The sequence below is a fragment of the Castor canadensis genome, chromosome 8, assembly GCF_047511655.1.
Source record: "Castor canadensis chromosome 8, mCasCan1.hap1v2, whole genome shotgun sequence".
Lineage (NCBI taxonomy): Eukaryota > Metazoa > Chordata > Mammalia > Rodentia > Castoridae > Castor > Castor canadensis.
Window position 1 is genome coordinate 7,034,279 of NC_133393.1, and position 15,322 is coordinate 7,049,600.

General features: G+C 36.7%; 1 protein-coding gene across 6 annotated transcripts in view; it reads left to right on the forward strand.

Moving 5' to 3' along the window:
- The window catches only part of Pkhd1 (PKHD1 ciliary IPT domain containing fibrocystin/polyductin), a 468,594-nt gene extending 453,770 nt beyond the window's left edge, over window positions 1-14,824 (forward strand). For all 6 annotated transcript variants that reach the window (XM_074081972.1, XM_074081971.1, XM_074081974.1 and 3 more), the window contains one exon: window positions 10,653-14,824. In XM_074081972.1, the coding sequence (XP_073938073.1) occupies window positions 10,653-11,092 (440 nt within the window). In that variant the 3' untranslated portion in view covers window positions 11,093-14,824. The remainder of the gene's footprint in view (window positions 1-10,652) is intronic.
- Window positions 14,825-15,322: the final 498 nt, after the last annotated feature.

Consider the following 15,322-nt stretch of genomic DNA (forward strand, 5'->3'; position numbering starts at 1 on the left):
ATACAGAATTCGCTCTCTGTTCCATCTAAGACCACTTTAAACTTGGGTTCTTATCCACCTCACGAGTGGAAAAGCTTCCTGTCCCTGTATACTGAGGACAGTGTTTGAAACTGCCTTTTAATTCCAGCTGTTCATGTTCAGCTACATTCTTCAGAGAACAGCAGGATGGTGCTAATCTCTCTCCTGATCTAATCTGGTCATCTCCATGCTTCTGGGATGCCTCACTTAAATTGACCACATTAAGAAGTCCACCATGTCTGGGTGTTTTATTAAAGAACATTTTTTATCTGGTGGCTTATTAATAAATTGTCAGGAATGAGACAGGGCTTCTGTGGAGGAGTTTGAGGGGAGTGTCAAAGAGACTGTTTTATTAGGACATCTAAGCTAAAAATGGAAAGATGTGTTATCTCAGTTCTCCCCTGGGGATCACAGTAAATTTGTTTTCTTATCTCTCAAGTTTGTCCAGCTCTTAAGAACATCCTTTCCAAGGCAGCTACAAAAAACTTAATTATTACTAGCTTTAAATAAATTTGGTTTTGTTCTACTATTTACATAACATTTTAGTTTTCCTTTTCCCTGTGTTTTTAAAATTTTGACATTTATTAATAAAGTAGATGTTGTCTTTCTCACCAGTACTTTGTCTTCCCTAAGTGCTACCATAGAATTTAAAATTACTTAGTTGATGGAATTGAGCACAATTACTGAATTTGGACTGTAAACTCATTATGTTACTACTTTCCCCAAAGTTTACGTGGATACCACAGGAAGGATAGACAGTTGCCATGGAGGAAGAAAGACTAAAGTGTATACAATTCCTATGGCACTGTTGCCGGGGTTTATGACTTACAGAGCCATCTAAGGCATCTTTCAAAAGATGCTCTGCTACTCATCAAATTTAATGAACCTCCACTGTGAGTGGAGGGGCAAAAGAAAGTGACAGTTAACATGGAACCCCAGAGTCAGACAGACTGCGTTTAAATCTGACTTCTCTGTTGACTGACTTTTTGTCCTCAAGTATGACAACTAACTTCTGTGTGCTTTTTAGTTTCCTCATTTGTAAAATTGCTGCAATAGTACTCTCACAATTAGGTTTGTTGTACTTATTAAGTGAATTAATATCAGTAAAGAGCACAAAATAATTCGTAGCCTACTGTAGATGTTATATATATGTGTGTGTGTGTGTGTGTTATTTATTGTTGAGTTTTCTTGTTGCTATTCGAGATGCAAATCCCTCTAAGACTTAATTGTGTTCTTTTTAACTTCATTTTGGATTGTACCCTTCTTACCGCTGCTCACAGTCACCACTCTAGTTCACTTATCCTAGGACGTAGCTAGCTGCTTTTTGCTTGCTTGCTTGCACTGTTTCTTCCAATTGAATTTCTTGCTTTCATCTGTTAAAAAACCTTAATCTTGAAGAACTAGCTGAGATGCATTTTTCTTCATAAAGCTTCCCTCTAGGACTGGGGGTGTGGCTCAAGTGAGATAGAATGCCTAACAAGCATGAGTCCTTCAGTTCAAAACCCAGTACCACAAAAAAGGAAAGAAAGAAAAGAAAAGGGAAGGGAAGGGAAGGGAAAGGAAGAAAAGGGTAAAGGAAAGGAAGAAAAGGAAAAAGAGATGCTCAGTGAAAGTGAGTATTTTCCTCACTGGGTTAAAATACTGAATATCTGCCTCCATGATAACTCTTATGATCTTGGGAACTCAGTATATACATGATGCTCTCTTTCCCAGGTCAATGGTTATCATGCAGAGAAATTTTGCCCCTTAGATAGCGTAACTAACTCAGCCCTGTCTCACCAACACGTGTCTTAGCTTTAAAATTAAAAGTCTTGTGTCCCAGGAATTCCCTCAGTTGCAGGCATATCAGGACAGTGGGTCACCCTCCCTCTAGAGCACATTTGTAATGTGCTGTTGCTAGTGTGTAGAGATCAGGGTTGTTGTAAACATCACACAATGCACAATGCCACTCTCACAACAGAAATAATTTGTTTCAAAATGTCAATCAGTGAGCCAACGAATATTCATTAAACCACCATATTGTGTCCCAAAGAATAGGTAAAATAAAAGAGATAAATAACTTCCTCTCTGAAAATGTCAACAGGACCAGGATGAGAAATCTTCCAAGAAGCTTAGGTAAAAACCTGCTGTAATTACTTATTAGTGCAGTTTGATTTCTTCTCTCCATGTATATTAAATAAGTATTTACTTATGTATTATAAGGTCTTCTCTGTGTAGTTACACATAGATGATATCTGGTTCCTTGTACTTGATGCATTTCTAATATGGTTGAGACATAGGAATAATATTGTGAAGAGAATTAAGAAGCAATTTCAACCAATAACCAATAAAATGTAAAAAAATCACAACAAACAGCATGTATTTCTGCTGGGTATTGAGGGGGGGAGCGGGAGGGGGCGGAGTGGGTGGTAAGGGAGGGGGTGGGGGCAGGGGGGAGAAATGAACCAAGCCTTGTATGCACACATGAATAATAAAAGAAAAATGAAAAAAAAAAAATAAAAAAATAAAGAATTTAGACATGGGAGACAATGCTAAAGAAAGAACATCATTACCCAAAGTTACATGTGGAGTTTCTCTAGTACCTACAATTTCAAATCCCATTAGCTAAGGGCTTTGTTGTCCATTTTAGTGAAACTCAGGGTCATACAAATGCCAGGGAAGGAGGCCTGTTTGCTCTGTCCAAACTCAAATTTTCCTCACTTTTTCTCAAGTGGCCTTTAGCTCCATTAAATTGGTTAATAACACCCAAATCTCTCAGCCTCAACACCTCAGAATTATGTTTAATTCCTGGTTCTTCCTTTCCTACCCTGTTCTCTTGCTTGCTTGCCAAGTTTGGTCAATTCTCGTTCTTCAACATGCTCGATTTTCCTTTCTCTCCCTTTTCGTTTTATTTCACAGATATGTGTTCAGTACAGTCACAACTAACACCCTTTGGTCCACCTCTGTCCCTGTCTCTTCTCTCTCCTGAATTAGTATTATCACACACAACATAGAGCTCCCCTTTCAAAATATTCTTCTCTAACATATCCACATAATCAGTCTCCTCCTCCTCCCAACCCCAGATTAAATATTTTCTCTCTTTTTCAAATTTCCTTATCTGGAAGTCTTTCCGTTATCTCAATATTTACAGCACTTCATTCTCATTTGCTTATCACTTTATATGCAATATAATAACTGTGTTCATCTTATCCTTTGTTATAAATTATGTAACTTCTTTAATCTCAGCAGCTCTTTTACCATAGAGATTTATGGAATAAAACCATGGTAACTATTATTGAGTGAAATAATTCTCTCTTCTTTCCAATATTCTTTCTAAAGATTGCTGGGTGCCAACACTTACTACAACTGCCGGAAAAAAGTAGCCTTCACTTTTTTAAAAAGTGACATCAAAACTTAATCCAGGTTCACATAATTAACAAGAGGATAATAGCTACCATCTTTTGGGTCCTAACAAAGGACTAAACATGGCTTTCTGCTTCCAGGCAATACTTTCTGCTGGCTACTGTAGCTGTTTTTCCAGTCTCCAGGCCAGGATTTTGTCTTTGCAAGAGTGACACTGCTCAGATCTCAGTGTTACTTTCTCTGAATCTGTGTCTGGCCACTTGCCACTTTCCTCTGTGGAATCTGTGAACCCATTATTGGGAATGGAAAGCTTACATGCGAGGAGCCCTGGCCAGTATTCATGTGTGACTATGAAATTCAACTTCAGGGATTTCTTCTCTCTACATCTTTAGAGAACCATTGACTATATGCAATATGGGTTTCATGATGTAAATAAAAAGGACTGTCTGAAAGCTTACCTTTTATAAGTACAAATCAATAAAAATGCCAAGGAAAAGGGAGGAGATGGATGGCTTCATGATGTTCAGAAGCAGGGAAGTGCAAAACAGCTGAGAAATTTTCCTGAACTCCCAGGAAAGTAGAATTATATTTTGAAGTCATTAATAAATAGAATGTCTATGTCACATAAAAAAACAGATGTAAATTACTCCTGCTTAAGAACATGAATAAAATTTAGCACTTATTCCTTGATAACTTTGAAAAATTCACTAGATAAGATGAAGCATTCCAATGCTATGCAATATTGTACTTAGCAAAAGAATAGGGGCTTTGAATTTTAATCCCTTGGTAAAACCAACAGCATTCCATAAAAGAGGAATTCAACACTACAAGTCACCATTTTCAATCCATTGAAGATAATTGTTATCCTATTTTTGAGAGACCTTCATTGGAAACCTGTTCCCCCCTTGTTCTCCAGTCTGCATCTATTCATAAAAGGCTAACAGAAGCCTAGCTTTCTTTTGCAGACCCACAAAACATTTTTAAAATCTCCCATGAGTTATTTACATGGCAGCTCCAATCAGCAACATACCTAAAAGACTCCCCAGCTGAAATATTTTAAGACTTTCTACTCAAGCGAGGACAAAACACAATTGACTCTTACAGTTTTATAATACATTTGTAATGTTAAGGAATGCAGGCAGATAAAAAAATTAAAAGGATGATGCTGGAGACCATTCCCAGAGGATACATTATTTAATAACTTAAAAGACTCATTAAGTACTCTAATTTTTAAGTACCTTGAATAACTTACTCAAATGTAATGTTAATCTATAAAAAAGTAATATTGTCTGTAAGGGCTAAATAAATGTTTTTTCTTTATAAAGTTAGTCTATCTCAGATATTGCATTATAGTGTCAGAAGATGAAGAATACAATAAGCCAGTAATATGTAGTTAGGAAGTAGGATGAAATATACAATAGTGGCAAAAAATATGCCTTATTGGAAAAATATGAATGAGAAATATGTTGGCCCTATTTAATAATAAGCTACTTTATGGAATAGTTTAATAAGAAGACTAGAATATATAGGAAATTACAATAGTATTTGCAATTACATTTACTAATATTGTAGAAACCTTGGTCATACCCAACTTATATTGGTTTTAATTATTTCAATCATTTTATACAGTGTAGAGTAGCATAGGATTTTTTTGAAAATTCCTCAGAAAGTATAGACCAATGATACAAACCTAATCTTCTAGAAGAAATTGATTAGATTTATTTTTCTGGAAGTAAGAATGTGTAGTTCTTGGAGAGAGATTATGTTTATGTTATATTTTTAAGACAAGATACTGACACAAGAACATATACGAACACTAGTGGAGACACGACACATAGAATATACAATCAGGTATAGAAATGTAATATATAATAAAAGGAAAAAGTAGGGAAATAGTGTATGCGTGGAGCTAGTAAATTTGACTATTCAAACATTTATCAATGTACATTAACCCTTAAAAAATACACAGAGTAAATTCCAGATATGTAAATGAACTAAATGAACATCTATTGCTAGAGCGTCACAAAAGCAATCAAATGGAGATAATTTATGACAAAAGGTAAGATTAAAATAATTTTCCTTCCTCTTTTTTTCTCTAATTTTTATAACTTTCTGATTGACAAATTTATTCCTTGTTAGAATAAATGATAAACTGAGCATGGTGGCACATGCCTGTAATCCAACCTATTGGGAGGCATAGGTAGGAGGATCACAGCCCAGGCCAGTCCTGGGAAAATACAAGAACCTATTTAAAAAATAACCTAAAAACCAAAGTGCTAGGGGTGGGGCCCAAGTGGCAGAGCACTTGCCTAGCAAGCTCAAGGCCCTGAGTTTAAACACCAGTATTATCAAAAAAGAGATGATTTTCTACTTTAAAGAACACATAATCTAGACAGAACACAGTCGATGTTAGCTACTAATTATTGCATATAAATTCTCCAATATGGGCAAGACATTTGCTCATATTGACAAATGATAGAGTGTCTTCTTCTTGTTAGCTGATCAGCTCTCTATTTAGGCTCACAGATGGCAGTTATATTGGGAGTGCTGTACTGAATCCAAGTCATCTATCATTGGAACACCACATACAGAATTGATCTGAGACAAACATGAACAGTTTGTGGGGAGGTTCGTTGCTAGTGGTCTCATGGTGAAAAAAGCCAGTGAGTAGTATTCAGATGGATTTAAAAATTGGGCATTAAGACTGTACTTACACAAATATACAATACCACATCTGGAACACTGAGGTATGTGAGGCAGTGCTTAACCATATTACTTAGGTGTTAAAGTTATGTCATCCTAAAATGAAATTATGACATTTCAAGTTGGAATTACTGACTGTGAATTTTGGCATCTACCAGGTGCTCAGTATATGTTTGCTGAGTTAAGGAAGGAAGGTAGGTGGAATTTACTCACTACCACAAATATTAATTTAGGATTTCTATGTTAAAATATAGGCTATCTAGCTTTGTGACTAGAATGAACTTGTTGAATATTTTGTAAAGAAATTTTTCTTCACAATAATATCTTTGTATTTAAGAACTTCTTTTACCATTTCATAAAGTTACTTATCTTTATATGTAATAAAATTTTGAGTAATTTGTGTGGAAAAAACATTGGGCATAGTGTGTAATTTGTTGTTTGAGAAAATTTAAGAAGTCAAAAGATGATAAGGAGAAGTGGAAAAGTTACAGCTGACTGTGCAGACACCTGGAAGAACCACAAACCAGTGATTCCTCCTTTTGGTAGTGAAGGGATGGATAATGCTCCCCACATTTTATTCCATTCTCACTGAAACTTTATCAAACTCACCAAAGGGACTCTAAGAAGCATGGGTTGGGGGTTTTGGAATCTCCTCTTTCTATTTTAATGGGGACTCATCAACAAGACAGAGGTGGGAAGGAGGCATGTTAATTCCTGTGTTTTCATACTCACCATTCTTCCTTCCCTAAAACCCAAACATTCAGCTGAATGCCTTAGGACACATATCTGCTATAAATTCATTTTTTATCTAATTTGTCTGAGATCTAAGCTTCCTGTGGAGGTCTGAGATCAAAGAATCTGATTCCTTCTGATGTTGGCACTGACATATAATGTGTGCTGACTTAGTTCTGTCTATAACCTCACAGTGGGAGGTGGCCAGCCTCCCTGGGCACCTTTACACAGGGAACTTTTATTTCAGCTGGGGAGTCTGTCACGTATGTTGCTGATTGGGGCTGCCGTGTAAATAATTCATGGGAGATTTTTAAATGTTTTGTGGGTCTGCAAAAGAAAGCTAGGCTTCTGTTAGTCTTTTATGAATAGATACAGACTGGAGAACAAGGGGGAACAGGTTTCCAATGAAGGTCTCTCAAAAATAGGATAACAATTATCTTCAATGGATTGAAAATGGTGACGTGTAGTGTTGGATTCCTCTTTTATGGAATGCTGTTGGTTTTACCAAGGGATTAAAATTCAAAGCCCCTATTCTTTTGTAAAGCTCGCTTCTACCTGACAATTTATTATTCTTGTTCTTTGGTTATTTGCTAATCTTGATAAACTGTGCCTTTTCCTCTTGGTGAGAGTAGTCATTGTGGAAATGATAACAAGCTCAGTGCTTGGTATAGGACAGGGCATAATGAGGGACAAGGTTGATGGCACACACAAAAAAATTCCTTCCCTGAAGGCACTCAAAGTCCTAAGAGGAAGATGAGACTGTCACACAGGGAAAGGTGACCAATAATAGAGGCAGCTGCACAGGTCAAATGAGAAACTCTAGTCAACAAGTATTGAGGCATAAATCAATGTAGTTGAGCTGTCAAGAAACACTTCTGGAAGGAGTTGAAGATCCCATAGGGAAACTAGAGTAACTGTAAAGTTCTTATAGCTCCAAGCAAGAGAATCATCCCATAGTTAAGTCCTTGTGGCCAGCAAATGCTAAGCCAAAGGACTGTGGGAAGGAAGAGAATATCATGAGTTTATCAGAATACAAATTCAGGCTTTGGAAAAATATTATGGACATGTTACTTTATACGATTTTAATGGTTCATATAAAAGCATTTTAGTGATGCTATTACCTTTTGCATCTTCTCATTTTTTATCAATTGTTACATGAAACTAACGTAGGAAACTGTTACTCTTCATCCCATTTCTCAGAGTATGATAAAGACACAATCACTGCCTTCTAACATGAGCAAAGGCAGCTCTCAGTAAGCTGAGAGGAGCAAAACTCACAGGTTAATCAATTAGCATCTATATTGTGTATAAAAGATCGTTCATGGATTTGGTGGCGAGATACAAGAAAAGCAGGGATGGTAAGTGTAGAAGTCGCCATTGCCATATTACCACCCAAGAATTTAGGATATCTCGCCAGTGTTTTTTTCGGTACTGGGACTTGAACTCAGGGCCTACACCTTGAGCCACTCCACCATCCCTTCTTTTTTGTGATGGGTTTTTCAAGATAGGGTCTCGTGAACTATTTGCCCAGGCTGGCTTTGAACTGTGATCCTCCTGATAGCTGCTTCCTGACTAGCTAGGATTATAGGCTTGAGCCACAGGCACCCCAATTTTTTAAAAAATCACAATAAAATGCATGAAAGATGACCTTTGCATGTATGACATACTCCCATGCATGTGTCCCACCAAACAATTCTAATTCCAAATTATTGGCTTAAACTTGACATAGTATTGTGTGGTGCTTCTAGCACCGACTCTGAAACTCCACAGCATGAATTCCATAAAGTAAATAAGCTCTGTTCCTCTTTTATTTGTGGTTTTCAGAAGCTACTTAATCCCTCTGTGTCCTAATTGCCTTCCTTCTTAAGCTGAGATCATAATACATTCATGTCAGAGGGTTGTTGTAAGGACTAAATTTTACGTGTAACTTGGTGTTCAACATGTGATAATTACCATAACTCCTATATAAGAATTGCTTTAAGTTATTAAAGTAAATTTTGGGGGAAACAAGGACCTAATGCTTGGTATAGATAGATACGTAGGGTCTATTTCATTGCTACTGCTTGTTTATTTATTTTAATGTGAATTTGTGTAATGTTTCTGTGTGTGAGATAGCTACAGGGGCATTAACACAGGGTACATTTTATTAAGGTAAATTGTAAACAGACTAAAAAAATACTTGTGAAATCATATTTAATAATTACATTGAGTGGTTAACACATGGTATTTGAGTGACTCCTGTATCTATGCTTAAAAGCTTTGTAATTTAATCCTCTGTGCTTCCGTGTAATTTTTGTTTTGGGGTTGGGTGTCGATATGCTGCTCAAGCTGGCCTCAAAGTCCTAAGCCAAAGATGTCCTTCCACCTCAGCTTCCCAAATATCTAGTGGGCACCCGACATAGTGTCCAGTTTCACTTTTACTGTCCATCTGTAAAGAGAGGACAATAATGCAACAATACTACCCTTTCGGGGTAGCTATCAGGATGAACGAATGAGTGAATACTGAGCACTGAAGTCAGTTCTTCGCAGGTGTGACTATTGTTTAAGCATCCATAATTTGAATAATGGTGTCAACTACAGTGGTAATGGCCATCGTCATGGTAGCTAGTGTCTCCCATGGTGCAGATTTTGTGCAGTGCTCGGCGTGGTTCATCTTATTTAACAATAAGGCAAGTACTAGGAGTATATGCTAGCACTATTTGTGTTTTACACATGAGCAACCTGAGGAACAGCAGGAGAAAGTGCAATTTATCCATTTACTCAGCAAATAAGGGCCCATGCGAGAATCTCTAACACAGTCAGCTGATGATAAGCCTGGGCTCCTAGCAGCTATGTTGCATTGCTTTTGGGCACCATGTTTTACATATTTAATAGCAAAGCAACTTTTTGGGTAAGTCTGACTACTATGTCAGTAGTCTATGTGCTCCTACCTCACCATCCTTCACTGCTCCAGTACATGAGAGGACAGGTAACATATGGCGTGATACTTCTTAAATGCTTGTGCATGACACTCCTTTCAAAGAATTAAGGCAGATTAGGACAAAAATGTCTACATCGTCCATTTTCCAAGGTTGCATTCTTCTGAGTTGATTTTTAATTCCATTTAATAAAAAATAAAATACAAAAGGAATGTCAAGGGAGGAAAATAGTAACTATAACAGGATTACTAAAATCAAACACATTTTAGCAAAGGAGGACAGTATAAAATTATACAAATGAAGCCATGAGATGCTAGGTGATAGGATGGAAGTCACATGGGCAGCTAGCAGAGAAGGGGAAAATGAACCCTAGTCTATGACTCAAGTACAATGCACCTTCCTCTCTTCTTCCACAGTTGCACAATCATATGTGTCCACTCATATCGATCAATGTCTGTTTATATACTTACAATATCCCTACATATTTTATATTCGTATTTTTATAAAGTCAAAGATAATTATGTTGTAAATTTAGCATCAAAGCTTAAATATCAGATGAGACTTGTTTACAGAGTTCACGTTTCTTACTACATGTGTGGGTTTGCCTGATGGTTCCATGTGACCATGGTCTGATTTCCAAACTTAAGACTTGTGCCTACTTTTAAAAATCCTTGTTGATTTAATAACATGAAAGAAGTGTTTTTCTGAGAAGCAGTGTTATTAAATTTTTGTGAATGGTTAATATTAATTACAAATTATGTATGGAATACAATACATTTTTAGGAAAAAATATTTCCAAAAATATTTTGAAATTGATAAGCAGGTATAATTCAATCTTAATTATTTGAAAATATGCTATTAGGAATACTAAATGTGCAAAATGTGTAATCAACTGATTGTAAATTAAACCCATTTCCTCCTCTATGAATCTTTTCACAGACATGAAGATGAAGGTCATGCTGGGCAGGCTGAACCAACACCGCCACCAGTCACTGGATGGAGTGTCCAGAAGGAAAGTTAGTCGCTGCACTGTCCCAGAGGAAGAGATCATTGTTCCTGCTCCCAGGGTTACCAGAGTCACATCCCAGGGGCACACCTGTGCTCCAGGCTCTCCTGCTCAGCAGGTGCATCTGCAGGAGACTGGGAACTGGAAGGAAGTACAAGAGCAGTTGCTCAGATACCAGCTGGCAGGCAGAGATCAGCTGCAACTTTTACGTCCTGATCTCAGACAAGACAAGCAGACGTGGCAGGGGCAGAGTCAGCTGAACAAGGAAAGCAGCAACTTGGGACTTTCCCAAGAGAAGAAGGCCTCCTGTGTTTCCACTGAGACATTCTGCCTTCATTCAGCACCACCAAAAACTATTCAGGAGCAGATGTGATCAGGGAATGGTGTGGGTATTTGGGCTGAAAGGCAGAGTGTTAAAAATATTTTTGGATGGTAAAAAGAGGAGGTAAGTCCTTACCTGTGGGTACAAATAAGGAGGAGGATAGTGGATTTTGAATTCTTTTCTTTCAACTTCAAAATAAAAGACAGCTATGTAAATGCTAGCAGACTGAAACAATATCAGGTATATCTGTTGTACCTATCAGTGATCCTACCAGGCAAATAATAGCTTCTCAATTACTTGTTAATTTTTTACTTGATTTAAACTTAAATCAAAAGTTTTCCTATATAACCAACTTAATTGTATAATACTGACTGACAGCAATAGGAATTATTAACACATTTTCCCTGGGCTGACCACCCCAGTGCCTTGGGCTTATCTCATGGAGGGGATCATGGAAAGATCTAAAGAACTACAATTTATTCTGCGGTGTTATAGAAACACATTCCTTTATTCTGTAGAAACATTGGAAGAATAGGACATTTTTTTCTCTGCTGTCCCACAGCTTACCTTACAATCACAAGACAACTTCCTGATTGTTTACAAGTGGATTCTGTTTCATGGTTTAAATTCACTTGGTGTCCACATACTTCCAACATATAAGGTTACACCTCATGAGTATTTATACCCAAATACTGATATTCCTAAGGGCTTTGCTGAGATTTTAGTTAAGGAAAAATAGCATTAAACTAGAGAAAGGGTGTATAAAGCAAAGCAAAGCTAAGAGAGACTGTGCTCAGATTTCCAAAAATATAAAACAGAATTTCCCAATCTCTAAAAGGCTAAGGAGCTATCCTACATTTGAGTTGGTACAAAAAGAGGAAACATATTCTTCTATTGTGAATTTTAAATAATGAGGCCTGGAGTTAGAATGCACAGAAGGTAAGAACAGAAAGTCATCCTCTGCAGGAAAGTACATCTCTCCCCATCATGGGTGGGCAGGAATAGTCTCAGCCTCTGTGTCCATTCTTGAAGTGTGCTGTGGACTCTCCCCTGTAAGGAGATGGGTAGTCTTCTCTATGGCACTGTGTTGGATCCTGAGGGAGGTATAAGTACATATTGAGGTTGATACTCCCCAGAAGATTCTGATCTAGACTATTTGTGTAAGAAAGGCACTGAAGGGCAATCTTGTAAAATTTACTCTGGAGGCACAAGTTGGCTTTCTGCAGGGTAAATCCTTTTTGTAGATGTATGGGGGAGGGGGGAACAGAGTCTAAAAGGACAACAAAACAAAACAAAAACAACAAAATAAGCTGAATGACTGAGGCAGAACATCCTTTGTTTAGTTTAATAGTCTCCACCATTACTATTTCTTGATCTCAATTTTGTAGCTTTCTGGTCTATGAAAGTCAATGCCCTTTGCAAATGTATGCATTGGGTTCTCACAGATCTGTAATCTTGTTGAGCAAAACAATTTAGAAGTTAAGGCTTTTGAGGATTATAACATGGTAGTAGTCTACCTGCTGGGAGGTGAGGGTTTGTCTACACATTACCCTTTTCAGTTCAGTGACTTCCTGCACTACTTCAGCCCAGATTTTCCCTGAGCATGTGCCAGGAAAGACCTAGTGAGAACTTCCAGTAGGTTATGTTGCAACCACTGTGAGGTTAGTGCAGCCCTAAACTTGCTCTTCCTCATGCTTTTTCTGACTTAACGAATGTCATCGCTGCATTGAGATCAATAATGAAGAAATCAATCATAACTCCTCATTATATGTTAACCTTCCTAGTCAGCCACCAGGGGTTATTTCTAACCCCCTCCTCTCAACCTTCACCGTCTTCTTGTCCATCCCAATGTACTACAAGACTAATTTTCCTACAAGGCAAGTTTTATCTTATCCGCCTGTTTAAGAACAACCATAGTTAGTCCATTAGTTCCACCCCAGCAAAAGGCAGAGTTGACTCTTTGGATGGGAACAGCAGGCAGAAGCATAGAGTAACGTACACACCTGTAGCAAGTGGCTTGGAATTTCAGAGTCTAGTCAAAATCCCTGGCGCCATAGTTAAGCTAGCTCTCTTTTTCATCCCCCAAAATGAGAGAATTGAGCAAATGCTGGGAGCAAAGAGAACAGCTCTCAGTTCATTCATGTCTGGAGATGAGCTAATTAAATAGAGCAAACAATGCAGGTCAACCCCAACTTACTCAAACTACTAACATTAGTAGTAAATAAGCAAATATTTCCCAGCAGTGCAATGTTATACTCTTCATCCAAATAAATAATTGAAAAGTGTCCCCTTCCTGTGATATTTCAGTCTTTTTTTTGCTGTCCATTTCTGATTTTCTATATAAGATGGACTCCTTCTTCCCAAGAGACTGAGCATACTAAAGCTCTAGGGATTTTGAAAGTAGATTTTAAATACTCTTCCCCAAAAATGATAAGTATGTTAGGTGATGAATACGTTAATTTACTTGAGCCATGCCATATAGTATTTCAAAACGTCATGTTGCACATGTTATAAATGTTTTATTTCCAATATAAATCAATATAAAATGTTTATAAGTATTAAAATAGAGAGAGAAGCCACTATAGTTTAGACTGTCCCTATGCTTTGGGGACTGTGTTCAAGGAAGGAATCAGAGTTGGATAAATGTCTCTCCTGAGTAAGAGATCGAGCCAGTCTGATCCAGGTGCATCCCTGCCTGAGTTACTGCCCAGTGAGGCTGCCAAGAACCAAGATGCCTTGAGCTCTCGCAGGCCCATGCCTTTCAAAGACTATTCAGTTGAGTGACTCCTTTCCATCTGCCTGTCTAACTCTAAATGTATGAATTGCTGTACATTGAAATGCTTGTTAACTATATGCAGAAATGAGTATGGAGAAAATGAATGTAAATCACGCACAAATATTATTCAAACAACCTTCTATGAAGTCATACATGTGAATAATTGTAAAGAATTTTAGTTGATTTATCACTTAAAATTCATGCATTTATTCCATCTTTTGCTGTCAGAATTTAACATGTTTTCAGTGTCAATTTTAAAAACACTATAAGCAAAAGAATTTGTATACTATTGAGTGGACAACAGTTTCAGCATTCATTAGAGCAATCTGACCAATTACATATACATTTGAGAGACAAATCACACTCACCAAATGGAATTTTTGTAAATGAATGAAATATTTTTACTTTTTATACAGTTAAATAAGGTTTAGGCAGAATAATACAGAGACTTGAGTGTTTATAATTTTTTTAGCCCTTGTTATCATTAGGCTTTAAGTATACCAATTACTAAATGATTATGGATCTTTTGCTTAGAACAACTCTTAAAAAAAGTACATTCTGCTTATCAATATGGTTTGTTTTGAGGCAGAAAATTCATTTAATCAATTTGTAGGACTTTCTAAAATTTAGTAGAATTCAAAGAATTGATTTCTTCTAACCTATCTCTTATTTCAGTCTCAAAATGATTTTATTTATTACTATTATTTTGTAATTTCAAAATTAGTAGTTGTAGCAATTGGACAGAGAGTCAGTTTTCTTTAGAAAATGGCAAATATTCACTCTCATTCACTCTCTTTTCTCTATTTTATTGATGAAGAAACAGCCAGTTGTCAAAACTCTGTTATAGTCAAAGGAAAACGATAAATTTGCTTAGGCTGTGTTTGTTTCCCTTTTAAAACTTCCACATGTAACGACACATACAATGACCAATGTAGAAAGTAATTTAAGTCATATGATTATACTAAAATAATAAAGTGAATTGCAAAACAAGTGTGCAGTATGCTTTTCCTATAGTTTGTTTATACATAGACAAATTATGGAGAGATAGACAAGAAAATTTTGTAAACAAAAGTTACCACTGGGGAATGGAATTGGGAATATGAATTACTTTATACTCCAAATTTTATATCCTTTTTTATTTAAATATTTTTATAAATACATATTCATATTAAGATAAATTTAAAAAATATTTTCTCCAAGTTATTATTGAATAGAGTTTAACAATCTATTTCAACCACAGAAAGAGAAAATGTGCTTAATCTTTGAAGGAATACTAAGATAGTAGAAAAAAGAGTGTGGAAAATAGAAGATGAATGGATTAGGAGGCCAAGGAAGAATAAAAGAAAGAGAAAAGCCTCCTATAGATAAAAAAAAGCAGTTAGAGTGTGGTCAAACCTGCTTTTCCAGAACAGTGTCCTTAATATGTTAGGACAGGGCACACTATCAAGGATCATTTCTGTGTGAAAGGGCTATAAGACAAAAAATGCATATGCTATAGCCTTATC